General features: G+C 39.6%; 1 protein-coding gene and 1 long non-coding RNA gene across 2 annotated transcripts in view; one reads left to right on the plus strand and one right to left on the minus strand.

The window, feature by feature from the left end:
- Positions 1 to 3: 3 nt before the first annotated feature.
- Positions 4 to 17677, plus strand: part of SMARCE1 (SWI/SNF related, matrix associated, actin dependent regulator of chromatin, subfamily e, member 1) — a 22359-nt gene continuing 4685 nt past the window's right edge. Inside the window, exons 1-7 of the mRNA XM_006068632.3 lie at positions 4 to 680; positions 2892 to 2943; positions 3120 to 3163; positions 6092 to 6196; positions 11102 to 11182; positions 12393 to 12524; positions 12788 to 12959. Of these exons, the coding sequence (XP_006068694.1) occupies positions 2937 to 2943; positions 3120 to 3163; positions 6092 to 6196; positions 11102 to 11182; positions 12393 to 12524; positions 12788 to 12959 (541 nt within the window). The 5' untranslated portion in view covers positions 4 to 680; positions 2892 to 2936. The remainder of the gene's footprint in view (positions 681 to 2891; positions 2944 to 3119; positions 3164 to 6091; positions 6197 to 11101; positions 11183 to 12392; positions 12525 to 12787; positions 12960 to 17677) is intronic.
- The window catches only part of LOC123332602, a 21832-nt gene continuing 12508 nt past the window's right edge, over positions 8354 to 17677 (minus strand). Inside the window, exon 2 of the long non-coding RNA XR_006549461.2 lies at positions 8354 to 8484. This is a non-coding gene — a long non-coding RNA (uncharacterized LOC123332602). The remainder of the gene's footprint in view (positions 8485 to 17677) is intronic.

The following is a 17677-nucleotide window of genomic DNA, read 5'->3' on the forward strand; positions in this document are numbered from 1 at the left end:
AAGGCAGGAAGCCCTGGGAGGCGCGCAGGAGGACGGAAACTGTAAACCCAGCTCTCCACGCCTCCATCCTCGGCTTGCTGAAGTATATACACTCCAGCTCCCAGAGAAAGAGGAAAGAAAAAGACCGGAAGGAAAAAAACCAGAAACTCTCGGGGGCAGAGACGCGGGGCGTGCGCGGCCTGAGTCCGGCCGGGGTGGTGCGCGGGCCGCGCAGCCACAGTGGTTCCGGGACTCGCGACTGGGCGCGCTTCCCGCCGCCTTCCGGCCCCGCGCGGGGAAGCTGAGGCCGAGCTCCCACCTCCCCTTGGCTCAGCCTCGCACCTCCCGCCGCGTCACCCGTCCCCGCTCTGGCTCCTTGGGGGCCGCGCGGTCCGGGCCTACACTCGGTCGGGCCCCCTCCTCCCTCTCCGGAGTGACGAATCGGCGCCCGGCTGGCAAAGTACTGACATTCGGGGAGTTTTGAGGAACGTATGGAGCCTGGAAAAAATCCTTGACTGTACTAAACACCACCGCGTCCCCACTAGAACGTTTATTTTTCTGAAGAGAGTCGGTTGGGGCCTGGAAAGGAATTAAGGAGAGTGTTGAAAGTGCGAGTGCGGAAGCTCGGGACGCGAGGGGCGGGGCGTGCGCGGGACAAAGGGAAGCGAGGCCGGAGCTGCGGGCGCTTTTTCTGCCCGCGGGTGAGTGTTTCCGACTGGGCCCGACTGGGTCGGGAGGGTGGAGAGGCGTGGGGTCCCGGCTTGGCTGGGGTTGCTGAGGGTTGCTGGGGTTCAGACTTGGCCGCGGGACCAGGGCCGGGGGCCGGTTGCGGCCTCTTTGAGGCCTAGCGGAGCGAGGGTGGGGAGAGAGTCCCATCTGGGGCTCTTGGGCGGCCAAAAGTGCCCCTTCCACTAACCCCGCGGAAGTGGTCAAAGCGCTTCTGCATGCTCCTCTTCAGTAGAGTAGCTGGTAAAGTGCACCTTCACATCAAACCTAAACGAATCGATCTCAGAGGAAGCCCTTGGGGCAAGCTAAGCCCGTGGTCCTCAACCCCAGGAAGGTGGATTCCCCTTGTCCAGGCAGCGATCTGAGGACTCAAGGTGTGGCTTGGAGTGAAAAGCGAAAGCTCGGCAACAGTTTGGCCTGGGTTTGAAACCCATCTCGGACACTTCCTGACTGTCTTGAGTCAAGTTACTTACACTGAACGAGACTCCTTTTTTCCCTCTGTAAAATGGCAGTAGCAGTACACATCTCGCTGGTAGTGTGACTGTTAAATCAGATGGTGTTAAAGTAGTAAACCTGTCCCGTATAAGGTATTCACCAAATAACTTCTCCAGGATTTTATGCCAGGAACCGGAGATGCATACAGTGGTGGACAAATGTACGAGATCACTCTTGAAAATTATGGTATAGCAAAAGAGATCAGTAATTTTAAAGTATTAACAATAAAATGTGACACACCTGGGAGCTTGTGGCAGTTATTATCAGGGCCCCCCACAGCAAGGCCTACTGGATGTTGACAGCCCACCCAAGCTTGAGCAGGAAGGAAATCTGCACCAGACACCAGACTCTGGTTTCCTGCCTGTACCTTAAGGAGAGAATGGAGACCCAGGTTGGGCCATTGAGAAAATAAATGATTTCTTCCTTTCCACACCAGGCCTCTTACTCATAATGCTCCAGAAATGCCCTTAAAATACAAAACAGGAGCAAAAAAAAAAAAAAAATAATCATGTTTCTCATAATGTTGGATGAAAACACTCTAGTAGTCATAGAAGTTATTTGCCTTTTTTATGAAAATGAATGTTCGTCTCTTTGTACACACTGTGTGTAGTGTATAGTGAGGTAAGGAACAAGTTCATGTGTGTGTGGTCATGTCCTGAGCTAGTGTTACTAGGACTGAAGTTGGTAAGAATTGAGCTAGGTACTGGGACAGCAATAATGAATTAGCTGGTCCCTGTCTCCATTCAGCCCCCATATTAGCAGGTGTAATATGATATCACTGATCTGTGTAAATTGGAGTACAAATGAGGAAACATTTAATTTTGTACAGATATGTCCAGAAATCTCCATTGAGGAGATGTATTTTGAGTTGAGCTAAGGAAGATCAATAAGAGTTTTTTCCAGTAGACTCTGGAAATTTATTCCCAGCGGTTATGAAGCTATTTACCATTATGTTGTTTTTTAGTCGCTCAGTTGTGTCTGACTTTTGCGACCCCATGGACTATAGGCTACCAGGCTCCTCTCTCCATGGGATTCCCCAGGCGAGAATACTGGAGTGGGTTCCCATTTCCTTCTCCAGGGGATCTTCCCAACCCAGGGACTGAACTCAGGTCTTCTGCATTGGCAGGCGGGTTCTTTTACCGCTGAGCCACCAGGGAAGCTCCATTTACCACTATAAGAGAATGTGAAGTTTATTGTCACACCAGTTACCTTTTCCACTGCCTTCAGGAGTAAAATGCTGTTTTACTAGAAAGAAGTTATCCTAAAAGGAAGGCAGGGCTGTGGCTGATCAGGGAGCTGTCGGTGTCTGGTAGGCCTTGTTGAGGTAGGCCCCAATAATACATCATATTCTTTTGTCACTATTTTTACCAATTTGACTAAACGTTTACATGGCATCAGCGAGACGTTTTCCATATAAGAGGTGGCTCAGTATCAAAAAAAAACAAAACAAAAAAGCTTGCAAGTACATGTCTAATTTTACTTTTTAATGTCCCCTGTCATAGTCATTTAATTCTGATCAACTAAGTGACCTAAAGAACTAGTAAAATATTTAAAAGGCTTGATTACTAGAAGATAATGTAATTTTACAAAGAAATATCAAACTACCCTTTTCTTTAGAAAAACATTCTCTTATGCTTGCTGAGTTTTGATTATCTTTATTTTTCTTTTTTTTTTCCTTTTTTTTATTTTAGTGTCTCAGATTCATTCTTAAGGAACTGAGAACTTAATCTTCCAAAATGTCAAGTAAGTTTCATTTTTTATATTTATCAATCTATATTAATAAGAGACTAATGCCCTAGCAAATGGGAATTCCAAAATACTCTCATTTTTTTTTCTTCAAAACAGGACCATTGGTAGTTTTGTTGCATAGTATTATATCTCAGTTGTTTACAAGAAGTTATTTATTTTCTTTCAAACAGAAAGACCATCTTATGCCCCACCTCCCACCCCAGCTCCTGCAACAGTAAGTTTTAATTTTCTTGTTAATGTAATAGCCAAGTCTGGCCTTGATACAAAAACCCAGATGTCTTCCAGTGACAGTCACTCAATCATCACAGCAACAGGATGAAAAATTCAGCTAAAAAACAGCACTTCCTACTAAATAAAATAACTCTGCATCTTACCTTGAACCAACCCCAACATTTAAAGAAACATACTACTGAAATGCCAACCTCCTATGCTCAGTTCTTCTTTTAATTAGAAATAAGTGGCAAGTTTAACACTTTTCTTGTTCATCTCTATTAAGATTCTTGAAAGCTAATATGAAATAAATGCTCATTCTGGCATTTATTGTTTTTAAACCTAACCTTCAATTGGTTACATTTTTCTCTTCCTATCTGTGTATAATTTTCACATTAAATCAAACAATAAAGCTTCCAGTTCTATACTACCTTATTGTAAATCTTTATTTTCAAGCTGTTCAAGTAAGGATTTCATTATCTGTGGGTCAGATCCTGCTATTGAGTTTTATGCCATAAACAATATTTTATTGGATTGAGACTTGATATGTTTCAAAGTGTATAAATAATAGTGAACTAGTTTTTTTCACCAAGCAAGCTCTGGCCCAGCTTGGTCAGCATGTAAAATAATTGCCCAGTCCACAAAACAGATTTAACAGTAACTCTTCAAGCCTTGCTGAAATGGATTCCTTGTTATTTTTTTATTTAAAAACAAAAAACACTGTTAACATTGACCATATCCTACAAAAGAAGTTAACTAAAGCTGTTAGCCCTCCTTCCATACTCCCTACCCCTAAATTTCAGGCTAGCTTACTAATTAGGGCCTTGTGTAACTTTGCTTTCTCCACTAGATAAACTTTTATTTACTAACCTTCTGCTGTATGTTTCAGTTTATCAACAATTTGTTTTTCCTTAGTAAGATGCTTTTAAAAAGGGATACTGTATCACATCTCAACTTTATATAACGTACAGTTTCTAAAGTTACTTCCAGTAGATCTTAAAGTCCTGTGTTTGGTTTATTTCCTTTCTTAAAGAACATTTCTTACTTCCATCTCCTTGGCACTCTGCTAGTGGCTATACAGGTGGAGTTGAACAATTGAGATTCCTGACCTCAAAGAGCTAACCATGTACTTCATTTTTGGAAATGGTATAATTGCAGTGTTTTAGTTTGAATTTTTTTTTAAGTTCCCTTACTTAATTTTCTTACATTATTGCCTCATAATATTGAACAGTGATTATCATTGCGTATGCAATCTTTGAAGGTGTCATTTTGACGCAAGTACTGCCTCTAACAGCGTATATTATCTTGAAGACATTAATTTTTTTGAGATAATAGAAATAGCTCAGAAACCAACCCTATGATTTCTTAAATGTGGAAAGGGATATTTTTACCTTTCTTTAATCATACTTCTGTACCATTATAATTTTACATTACACATAATATACAGAAGACTAGGGGTTAGTACATCCAACAGAATGGATATTAAATGAGTTATCCTCCTTTATTTTATTTCCATTTCTTCTTCCACCACCATCACCACCACCACCACCTCCACCCACCACTACCACCCAAATGTACCACCACTCCAAGTAATATACACTTCTTTTGTGCCTTTGATACTTCATCTGTGTTTTGCCTACTTATATATGCTTGATTTGCGTCTTCTATAACTACATAGACTAGAAATTGATCACTTGTTCTCTTGTAAAGAATATCAAATGATTGATCTGCTTGAATATCTTTTTTTTGGACACTAAGGATATGTGCAGTGGCATGTTTTAGAAAATTGTGTTGATAATAGCTACAGCTTAGTTGGGATGTGTTGTTTATTTTACATTATACAATTCAGCATTGGTATTAATTGCATGTTAAAATGAAATTACTGTCACTTGTTTTGATTGAATTTCATTAGGTCGAATACCTTACTTTTGGTCTCTCTTTGCTACATCCTTTTATGCACTATACTCTGATTCTCATGAACATTGGATGTCATTTTATTAACCACGAAGGGCACTGCTATATAAGAGCCCATTTGTGATCACATCAACACATAATTTACAAAAGCTGAAAATTCTGTTGCTCCAACAAGCAATTGTGGTTGGAAAGAGCTAGGGCTATCAGGAAATCAGATGAGGAAAAAAAGTTCAAGTCTGTCTACTAGAGAAGTAGTTCACATTAAAACTAAATGCAGAAATTGTTCGTGATTGACCTGTGGAAGATGGATCAAAGAAGAGATGGAAGAGAAAGCCTTTAAAATGACTGGGTTAAAAAGATCAGACAGTACCCCCAGAATGAAATCCATGCATTTCTTACAAGTCTTTGTTTTGAAATCATGTATGTGACATCCATTGAATCCCACATATGTTTTTTTCTATTGATGACTTCTGGCTTCCTGATTTGAATCTCTTCTCATTTCTCACACTATATAAAATGATTTAAAGCTGTCTTTGGAAGCAATCCATTTCTTGTTTTTGTTTTTGGTAGATAAGTGCATTGGTGGCATTCACATGACTGTCAAATAAATCATGTTTTGTTTTGCATGTAAAGTGTTTTCAGCCTCCCAGTTTATCACATTTCAAGCTTTCCAATCTCAGACATATATCGCTAAGTTGTTATTTCATATATTGACCATAAAGTGATCCTGAATGTTCGAGACACTTCAGTGTATTGCTTATCCTGAAAGACAAACACACATTCACACATACAAACACCACTGGCCCCTGCAAAGAGACAGAAAGAGACAAAAAAAAAAACAAAAAACCACTTGCAGACTGGTTTTTCAATGGAAAAAAAAAGAACAATTACAACACATCATTGCTTGTTTAAATTCAGGTTGCTTTTGCATGCCATATGCAGATCATTTTTCATTTCTGTGTTTTCCTCGTTTGAGCTCATTTCTCATTCGTGTTTTTGTCTCATTTGTTTCCATCAGCAAATGCCCAGCACACCAGGGTTTGTGGGATACAATCCATACAGTCATCTCGCCTACAACAACTACAGGCTGGGAGGGAACCCGGGCACCAACAGCCGGGTCACGGTAGGAGAATCAACTATTACAGCATCCAGCAAACAACTGGAATTGACCAGAAATGCCTTCAGGTTTAGGTCCTTTTGAATCATCAGCACAGCCATTTAAAAAAAAAAATTTAACCTGGCTTTCAGATTATTTTAAATATTCATTGTACAATCTTATACTGAAAAACAAACAAAAAAAAAATAGTGAGATCTGGATATGTATATAGAAGAGAAGGAGAATCCATTCTGTTTGGTGATTGGTAGAGATAAAGCCTTGGGCACTTAATGCTAGTACTCTATGTAGACAAACCCAGGATTTCCGATGGTTAAGATGCCCTTTTTGAGGCGAAGAGTATCTTTCATTTAAGGTTTTTGGCATTAGGCTCAATAACTATTTTCTTAATAGAGACTGGGCTTATAGATGTGGCCTTTTTGGGCTATCCTACCAGTTTGAACTGCTGCACACAATTATTTGTCTTTTGGATTTAACAGTTGACGTAACTGAGATTTGTTTCTCTCTAGTTAAAAAGATACTTGTGCCAATTCAAAGAATTGCAGAATGAAAGCTGAAGGAAATTAATTTGAGTTACCAGACTATACATATCTACAACCAGAAGTACATTTATAGTTCAGAGGGTAAAGGATATGATTTCTGAAACTTAGATGTTTCACTTAAATAATCAGCCTGAGATACCAAAATTGGATGATGTACTTCAAACTTTTTTTTTTTAACTTCAGACTTTTTATTTTAAAATTATCTTTAACTTCATTTAAGGAAATTTAAGGTACCCAAAAAACAAATAACTATAAAAATGATTTACCAAAAATAGATAAATAAATCCAAAAGCCAAATGCCTACATACATTGGAATGTGATATTGGTAAGAATTTATACAACCCAGAATGGCTGTAAACTTTTTAATACCTGATTTTGGTTTGCTGTATTCAAAAATAATTCAATTAGTGTGACTTCAAAAAAGCCCTCTCACCCTGTAGTCAAGCTAGAGCAGAAAGCTTGTAACTACCAAACTATATGTCTATCTTGGTAAGCATATTGCTTAGCTTGATAGGTTTTGTTTGTCTAAATACTTCATTGTTTCTGCATAATTTGTACTTCATAAGCATATCAAGTTGTATGTGCCATGCATATTTCATGGTATCTGAAAAGAATTCTGACAAAGTGTGTGTATGTATGCATTTTACAATGCATACAGTTTTTTTGTGCATCGGTACTTGTTTTTCCCTGGCCTGAATGTGTTGTTTGACAAGTGTAAAGGGTGGCAAAGTTATCAAATGATAAAGAACATTTTAATTTAATTAAGGGGCAGAATCAATTTTGGATCGTTTATGTTAATACAGAAAATTATTCATGGGTAATAATCAAAAGAATGATTACATTTTAATAGCTCTATACAGTCAGCTCTTGATTATCTATGTTGATGGAAAAGTAATGGTGGTAACGGTAATATTAGAATCATTTGTATTTTATTTTCTGTAAGCATTTTGTTCTCAGCCAGGCTGTAGCTGGGAATCCTTTGTTAATAAAGCCGTATCATTCAGTGGAGACGTACCAGGAATAGGAAAGTACAGTCTCTGTCTCAGGGCCTTGGGCAGTTACCTGTTTCTCCCCATTCCTTCCTGGGGACGTTGGAACCCAGTATTTGGAGTAAGCACTAGCTTTAGGGTAGATTAGTATGGGAAGGCTGTTGGACATGGAAATGTTGATGTTCTGGTTCTTTATAGTTGTTTTATTTGTATTATTGTCCTCTCAACACCATATTGAAGTGTAATCCAGGTGCTATGTAGACTTGAACTGAAGGGACTAGGAAATGTGGAGGCTTTTAGCCTGTGTTAATCCTTCAACTTTTAGTGACCTCTCAGGTAATCATTCTTTACAAAAATTATGCCTAAAATTCTAAACTACCTTTTTCTTTTTGTCTGTATATCCAATTTAAGCTCTGTTAGGACTCAATAGATCTGATTTTGACCTTTATAAAAGTGTTATTTTAATATGACTCCATTTATGTGTTACTTTGTGGGGGAGCTTCTCTGGTATTATTGTCTGCAAATCACCTTAAGTCGTTGATTTGAAGGAATGATTTGATGACACCCTGTGGAGTAGCTTCCCATAGGATCTACGAACATGTGGTTTTCCCGATGACTCCAGTAAACTTGAAGAGTTTTCAGACAATAAACACTTTATATATATATAAGCATGTTGAAACCTTTTGGAGTGCTTATGGTAGCTATGAAGTGGAATTCACTTCTGGTCAGTTCTTCATCAGATGCTGATTAACATTCTCTTAAGTACCTATGTGAAAACACATTGAGACAGAATGTTAAGAACAGTTCATTTCTGTGCTTTAATGGGAATTTCATCCCAGAAGAAAACCTTGGATAAGGTCTTACCAGAGAAGCAGCTGAAAATTGGGAAGAAATAACACAAATCTCTCAAGTAGCCAAAATTTCACAAAACCATAGACTTTATTATTCATAGGGGACCTTCCTCTGTTGTAAGCAGTTTTAACTAGCATAATTAGTTGTCTTCCCCCGACTCATTGCCATTTGGAGAGGGGGACAGTTGCTGCTGGAGGTAGGTTTCCTGACAGCAGCAAGGAAGGAAACAGCTGAAAAAGGAGACATGCCTTCCAAAATCATAACTGTCAGGTCATTTAATAAAGGAACCGACAGTTTTTCATACCTCAAACCAGGGGATTATAGCAAAGCAGTGGTTATAATTATATACAGTGCAAACTGCTTTTTTTTTGGTGGGGGGAAGAGTAATGTTTGAATCATTTTAGAAAGATGTCTGTTTGAGATGGTTAATGAATTAAGACTGTTGAGTTATATTAACCTTTAATGTCCTGAAAACCAGCTAGAATTTAACTTTGTTGTTATTGTTTTGGTTTGGTTCTGTTTGTATTTGTAAACCGACTGGTCAATGTAATGAAAATATGACCTCAACATGCAGATAATCCAGGTACCTTCCTTTGGGAGAAAAAAAAGAAGCAAATTCATTGTTATAAAATGCAGCTCTTTGAAAAATATCAAGGAGCAAATATTATTGTAATTTGTTTTTAGTGTTTTAATTCATTTGGAACCCACTTCATGAAATTCTGAAGGTTTGTGTTGGCTGCGAGTTGGAAGTGCTTTCTAGTAACTTTATGTATGAAGAATCAGACTTTTGTGTGTTTCTTGCTCTGAACTCATGACAGAAGGTTAGCTTTGTAGAAATCCACACCCACCCACCAGAGAACTCCTACAGCCCTAAGACAGATCTCCTGTTGGCTGTTCGTACCGCCACTGTTGACAGGTTCCATCCCCCATGTCTCACTTCACCCTGCTGCCCACTGCTGGCTAAAAGCAGGGTTTGTCTACACAGGCATCAGCATCCTGTGGTAAGAATACATGGGCAATGTGGAAAGAGAGGAATACTGCTGCAGAGATGAAATGCCTTCTCATAAGTTCATGTATGAAGAAGTAGAGTTACTGACAAGTATATAGGGCTGGAGGGAGACCCTTCTCATAGGAAGAAGAAACATTGTTTGAAAGTGGTGGAAGGGGTACAGGCATACTCTTCCCTGAGCCCTTGAATGAAAAATAAGGTTAGACTTGGGGTCTCAGCTGAGAATTGGGGTGGGGGGGGGTTCCCTCTGTTTTTACCGCAAGAACACATAAGGGCAAGGGAGCAAAATGTCACCTTAATTTTCTTATAAAGATTTGTTGGTTCCTATCTTTTGATAATTAGAAGGAAGCCTTCTTCCTTCCCAGCCTGGCAGGAAAATCAATATCAGACGTCCTCCAGAAATGTGGGGGAAACAAATGTAATTCAGCCATGATTTGATGCTGGGCCCTTGATCAAATGCAGCAGGGTGTGCAGAGATGTGAGTAGGTTCAGAAGCAGCTCTCCTGTACTGGAGGTGTGTGGGGGTTGCCCACGGGCTGCCTGGTCTCCTGCCTGGACTTAGCCTTTAGAAAGAGCTCATCTCCTCTATTTCTTTCCCTTTTGCCTTTCTCTCACCCACTTTCGTCTTTACCTTTTTAAAATCTATTTTTCAGTCTCCTCACCTTCTGTTTCCCACTTCTTTTTTCTCAGTCTTCCCCCAAAAAAATCAGCATTTTTTAAAAATTAAGTGGACTTTCTTAACATATGGTCTCAAAATAACTTAATCAGGCCCTGTTTCTGTCATTTCTCTGTTCCTGGTAAACTTGTTCACTCCTCCGCTGTGACTAGGAGTACAAAAAAGATGTGACTTCAGTGCACACTACCTAATCTCCTTTATTTAAAACAAAAACTAGATATGGGTATAGAACCTTAAGAAAAATAAAATCTCTAGTGATAACAAAGAAGTAAGAAGGTTTTTTGTTTGTTTGTTTTTCATTTTTGAATCTAGGGAGTACGTTTTGTGGTGGTGGCAGTGTTCATGTGGCAATGTGTTCCTGGGATGATACAAATGGTAAATAGTCCCCGGTAGGCAGTGTGAGGTGTGGCAGGTGCTGATCGGGTTCAGCTTCTGGTGAGATAATCAAGTGTTGACTGTATATGTAATGGTAAATTAAGCGAAATAAAAGGATGCCAGGTAATGTCCTAAATGTGGGACATCTGATGTATAACCATATATTTTTGCTGTATGGATAATTGTGTAATATTTTATTTGTTCTTACAGCCAGGTTGTCAAAGCAGTGGCAATAAACTGCTAAGTAACATATTAAAAAGCTCTGTGCTTAAAGTCATTTTCTTTATTTTCTTTTGATGTGAACGTTTCTGAATTTGCAGTGATAGCTATTTTCAGTGGAGAAAATATAAGAATCTTGTATCCATGGACGAGTAGAAGAAAGGCGCATTAGAATTTTTAAAGGGACTCTCTTTTCAGTTTGCTGGTGAACTTCTAGCAATTGAGTAATGAATGTATTTAACTCTTTTCTAGGCGTCCTCTGGTATCACGATTCCAAAACCCCCAAAGCCACCAGATAAGCCGCTGATGCCCTACATGAGGTACAGCAGAAAGGTAGGTGCCCTGGAGCCAGAAAGGAGTGAGGACTACAGTTTTTGCTCTTTGCTTTACATCAAGGTTCAATGGACTTAGCCGGCCATTTTGTGCATAGTCAGAGGAGAGGATACAGGATTGCAGTTGTTAAAGATATTAGTTCTGATTTCAAAATTCCAGAACTAAAATCCAACAAGAAAATGATTCAGTAAACAGTTAAGGGCTTCCCTTGTGTTCCAGTGGTTGAGAATCTGCCTACCAGGGCAGGGGACAAGGGTTCGAGCCCTGGTCCAGAAAGATCCCACATGCCACCGAGCAGCAACTGCTGAAGCACACATGCCTGGAGCCTATGCTCCACAACAGAAGAAGCCACCACAACGAGAAGCCCGCACGCTGCAGCTAGAAAGTATCCCCCTCTCAGTGCAACTAGAAAAAGCCTGCACAGCAGTGAAGACCCAGCATAGCCAAAAAAAAAATAATAATATATATGTGTATATAATAAACAGTTTAAATACTTAAGATAAAGTTGTGTAGCCAACATTGTGTAGTCTTTTGGAGAATATTTAATGACATGAGAAACATGTTAGGTGAAAAAAAGGAATGCAAGACTACAAGTACTGGTATCTTATTTTTATAAAAATAATAGGAAATACATGTTAGTTTGAATTTTTTAAAAAAAGCCTAGAAGACAATGGTTATCTCTAAACAATCAACTTATGGTACTTTTATTTTCTTCATACTTTTCTTGAATTTTTTTTTTTTTTTTTTTTTTTTGGTGGGTGGAACAGATGATAAACCTCCATTACTCTCAAAATAACAAGTATAGCTGATATCTTTATTAAAGATGAGCATTTACCTATTTCACCACTACTTAGAAATTTTGAAATTTTTGGTCATAATTACTATATGTGTAATTTGATAATATGTTATGTTGTATTACGCACAGTAACCTCATTCCTTCTAAACTCATGAATTTTTAGAAAGACAGACTGTGTAGAGTTATCTCATCATAAGTGTCTGTAGTGTTTGGAGGTCTCTGAAATCTGCCTTAAAGTAACCCAGCGAAGGACCCTTGATAATTGTTGCAGCAGGCTGATGGGAACATGGGTTTTGATACTATTCCTTGTGCTTTTGTTGATGATTAAAGTAAAGGTTTCTATATTAAAAAGTATTTGTAAAAGTCTGTATTTTTAGGCATCAATACTAAAATCTGAACTGTTTCCTTTTCAAGGTCTGGGACCAAGTAAAGGCTTCCAACCCTGACCTAAAGTTGTGGGAGATTGGCAAGATTATTGGTGGCATGTGGCGAGATCTCACTGATGAAGAAAAACAAGAATATTTAAACGAATACGAAGCAGAAAAGGTAGGCTGGGAACTACGTGGGACAGGTACAAGATAAAGTTCGTAAACACTTGCTTATTACTTATAAAAGAAACATACAATCTAATCAGACAGCTGAGGCTTCATCTGCCTGGGTCAAGTCACTCAATTTCTCTAGACCTCAGATTCCTTGTCTGTAAGAAGGAGATAGTTATCCTGTCTATTAATGTTCAAGTGAGATAATGTAAGTATTCATTATAACCTGCAAAATATTAATTCTAAAACAGAGAAACATTTGAATTTCAGATAGAATACAATGAATCTATGAAGGCCTACCATAATTCCCCCGCGTACCTTGCTTACATAAATGCGAAAAGTCGTGCAGAAGCTGCTTTAGAGGAAGAAAGTCGACAGAGACAGTCTCGCATGGAGAAAGGAGAACCTTACATGAGCATTCAGCCTGCTGAAGACCCAGATGGTAAAAAAAAAAAGTGGGGCTTTGTTTATGCTTTCTCTGAGAATTAAAATATGAGAAATCTCTTTAAGTTGAAGTTTTGTTTCCTATCCGAAATGGAAAACAAAGCACAATTTAAGTGCCATTTCAATATTTTAAATAATTATTTTGATTAAGATTTGTGTGTAAATTTCCCAAAGAAAAAGAAATACCCTTTTTAGTGCAGACAATAGCAAAAACTACCTATTGTTTATCAAAATCTTTGTACTCAGAATGCATGAAAGGTTTTTTTAGTTATAATCAGAATTTTACCTCAGCTGCTTTTAAAAGTTAAATGCCTTCAGGTTATTGTTATTGGTTCCTTAAATCAGCTGAGTTAAAGGCTCTTAAGTGAGAAAGTTAATGAATGGGAAGAGACATTTTGAGCTCTAGTTAATTCAGAAATCCAACTAGAATTTATAAGTACAACTCATAATGATACTTACAAGGATGCTTTATTGCTCAGTCGCCAAACTTACAAGGGTGCTTTACTGCTTAGTCACCAAGTCACATGGATCTTTTGCAACCCCATGGACTGTGGCCCGCCAGACTCTGTCCGTGGGATTTCCCAGGCAGGAATACTGGAGTGGGTTGCCATTTCCTCCAGGGGATCTTCCTGACCCAGGGATCAAACCCACGTCTCTGCGTGGCAGGCAGGTTCTTTACCACTGAGCCACCTAAGAAGCCCTACGAGGGTGCACACCTACAAGTGTTATACACACACACACGCACGTGGAGCAGAGCTTCCTAATTGGCCTTCCATGAAGAGTTTGCAGGTGTGCTTGTGCACTTCTGCTTCTCTGCAGCCAGGCGGGGTCTGAGGCTGCAAGGAGCTTCAGAGCTAGCCACCTCCAGCTATGAGTATACTCATCCACATAGCACGCATGCTATACAAACCATTTTCCTCATGTGCTGCTGTGATGTGGAAGAGGTTGGAAGCTCTAGCTGCAAGCAACAGAAACATTAGGAAAATAATTTAAGATCCCATTTTAAAGTAGTAATAACGAAGAAGAAGCTTGTAAGGCCTTAAAGAAGAGACCTTTAGGAAAAGAAACACTAATACCACCTAAAGACATGAATAAACTGAAATACTTGGAGAGAAAAGCAAAAATGAGTTTTTAAAAGAAAGGACTGGAATATTGACAAATATCCTCATAAATACAAATCTAATAAACATAGAGACTAGAATAGGGAATAGAGAATATTGACAAATATCCTCATAAATACAAATCTAATAAACATAGAGACTAGAATAGGGAATAGAGACAATAAAGAATATTAAGCAGAGTCAGCAGCGCTACAGACACACAAGCACATACAAACTCTTAATTGCTCAGATTGAATGATTAATGCAAGAAAAAAGCACAGAACTAAAAAAATAGACGAAGATCCAGTTTACAAATAATTGGAAGGATGGGAGGTCAGTACTAAGTGGGAACAAAGACTTGAAACGTAGAAGCCATAAGTAGGAATCAGATGAAGTTTTCACTAGGTGAAGCAACAAACAGCATGAACATGGAGAGGGACTGAAAGAGATTCACCAAGGAATAGTCTTGAAAAGAGAACCCTTTCTCTGTTTCTCAGCTTCTGCCCATTATGTTTTTTAAGTTGAAAATAGGATATTAGAACTAGAGCTGGCAGTAAGAAAGGACAGTAACAATTAAGATGCCAGGATAAGGATGACTTTAGACTTTGGACTTTATCCCTCAGAACAGAGTAGAAAGAGGAAGACTTGAGGGGTGGAAATGTACATAAAACCAAGAGGAAGGCAGAAGGCCCACAAGTACAGCAGCTGCTCACTCTAACAGAGAAGACCTACAAGCCTACAGGACAGAGGCAGTTATCCTCACAAGGTAGTGAAGGCTTTTTTTTTAGAAAGAGAATATTCATGAGATAAAGTAAATACTTGGTGAATTAGGAAATATAAACCTACCCTCGGAGAAGGCAATGGCACCCCACTCCAGTCCTCTTGCCTGGAAAATCCTATGGACGGAGGAGCCTGGTAGGCTGCAGTCCATGGGGTCACTAAGAGTTGGGCAGGACTGAGCGACATCACTTTCACTTTTCACTTCCATGCATTGGAGAAGGAAATGGCAACCCACTCCAGTGTTCTTGCCTGGAGAATCCCAGGGAAGGGGGAGCCTGATGGGCTGCCGTCTGTGGGGTCGCACAGAGTCGGACACGACTGAAGCAACTTAGCAGCAGCAAACCTACCCTCCCCTTACCCAAAAATGAATCAGCCAACTGAAGTGCAAGGAAAGACAGGTACAGACTTCCTTGGTTAAGTTTGTGCCCTCCCAATGCAAGGGGTGTGAGTTCGAGCTCTGTTCGGGGAACTAAGATCCCACGTGCTGTTCAGCATGGCCAAAAAATAATACATTTTTTAAAAAAGGAAAGACAAGCCCATATTGCTAAGACTTTATTTACCAGTGATCAACACTGGGGACATATGAAAGAAGAACAGTAATAAAAAGGAAACCTAGAGGGATAACCTAGCGCAGATGTACTTAATCCTAAGTGTGAATGTGAAAAACTTTCCCTTAAGTAAAAAAAGTTGCACAATTTTTTAATGGTAGCTTTTGTTCCAGTAATTTTAAAAGTTAGTTGATTTAAATAAAAATATTAACAAATAATAGCACATGTTGTTAGCAGATATGTCAAAAACTGGTAGTGATAAGAGCAAAGGTTCAGTTCAGTCACTCAGTTGTGTCCAACTCTTTGTGACCCCATGGACTGCAGCATGCCAGGCCTCCCTGTCCATCACTAAATCCTGGAGTTTACTCAAACTCATGTCCATTGAGTAGGTGATCCCATCCAACCATCTCATCTTCTGTCGTCCCCTTCTCCTCCCACCTTCAATCTTGCCCAGCATCAGGGTCTTTTCCAGTGAGTCAGTTCTTTGCATCAGGTGGCCAAAGTATTGGAGTTTCAGCTTCAACATCAGTCCTTCCAATGAATATTCAGGACTGATTTCCTTTAGGATGGACTGGTTTGATCTCCTTGAGAGATCAAAGAGAGTCCAAGAGACTCTCAAGAGTCTTCTCCAACACCACAGTTCAAAAGCATCAGTTCTTCATTGCTCAGCTTTCTTTATAGTCCAACTCTCACATCCATACATGACTACTGGAAAAACCATAGCCTTGACTAGACAGACCTTTGTTGGCAAAGTAACATCTTTGCTTTTTAATGTGCTGTCTGCTGCTGCTGCTGCTAAGTCACTTCAGTCGTGTCCGACTCTGTGTGACCCCATGGATGGCAGCCCAGCAGGCTCCCCCTTCCCTAGGATTCTCCAGGCAAGAACACTGGAGTCGGTTGCCATTTCCTTCTCCAATGCATGAAAGTGAAAAGTGAAAGTGAAGTCACTCAGTTGTGTCTGACTCTTAGCGACCCCATGGACTGCAGCCTACCAGGCTTCTCCGTCCATGGGATTTTCCAGGCAAGAGTACTGGAGTGGGGTGCCATTGCCTTCTCCGAATATGCTGTCTAGATTGGTCATAACTTTTCTTCCAAGGAGTAAGTGTCTTTAATTTCATGGCTGCAATCACCATCTGCAGTGATTTTGGAGCCCCAAAAAATAAAGTCTGACACTGTTTCCAGTGTTTCCCCATCTATTTCCCATGAAGTGATGGGACCAGATGCCATGATCTTCATTTTCTGAATGTTGAGCTTTAAGCCAACTTTTTCACTCTCCTCTTTCACTTTCATCAAGAGGCTTCTTAGTTCTTCTTTGCTTTCTGCCATAAGGGTTGTGTCATCTGCATATCTGAGGTTATTGATATTTCTCCTGGCAATCTTGATTCCAGCTTGTGCTTCATCTAGCCCAGCATTTCTCATGATGTACTCTGCATATAAGTTAAATAAGCAGGGTGACAATATACAGCCTTGACATACTCCTTTTCCTATTTGGAACCAGTTTGTTGTTCCATGTCCAGTTCTTACTGTTGCTTCCTGACCTGCATACAGATTTCTCAGGAGGCAGGTCAGGTGGTCTGGTATTCCCATGTCTTTAAGAATTTTCCACAGTTTGTTGTGATCCACACAGTCAAAGGCTTTGGCATAGCCATAAAGCAGAAATAGATGTTTTTCTGGAACTCTCTTGCTTTTTTGATGATCCAACAGATGTTGGCAATTTGATCTCTGGTTCCTCTGCCTTTTCTAAAACCAGCTTGAACATCTGGAAGTTCACAGTTCACGTATTGCTGAAGCCTGGCTTGGAGAATTTGGGGCATTAGTTTACTAGCGTGTGAGATGAGTGCAATTGTGCGGTAGTTTGAGCATTCTTTGGCATTGCCTTTCTTTGGGATTGGAATGAAAACTGACCTTTTCCAGTCCTGTGGCGACTGCTGAGTTTTCCAAATTTGCTGGCATATTGAGTGCAGCACTTTCACAGCATCATCTTTCAGGATTTGAAATAGCTCAACTGGAATGCCATCACCTCCACTAGCTTTGTTCGTAGTGGTGCTTCCTAAGACCCACTTAGGCAAAGTGTAATAGTATAAGAGCAAAGGTAATAGCTACTAAAAATAAGCTTGTAAACTAGACCTATACTATATGTATATAAACTTGAGTGAATAGAAATAATGTGTGATACCTTTATACACTGATAACAAATGTACACATGTATAAATTGATAAAAATTCAAAGTGAAATTTAGAACTAAACATTTTTTAAGGCCTTGGTGTTATTTTAATCGGATAAAATAT

This window comes from Bubalus bubalis, chromosome 3, assembly GCF_019923935.1.
Source record: "Bubalus bubalis isolate 160015118507 breed Murrah chromosome 3, NDDB_SH_1, whole genome shotgun sequence".
In the NCBI taxonomy this organism is placed as follows: Eukaryota; Metazoa; Chordata; class Mammalia; order Artiodactyla; family Bovidae; genus Bubalus; species Bubalus bubalis.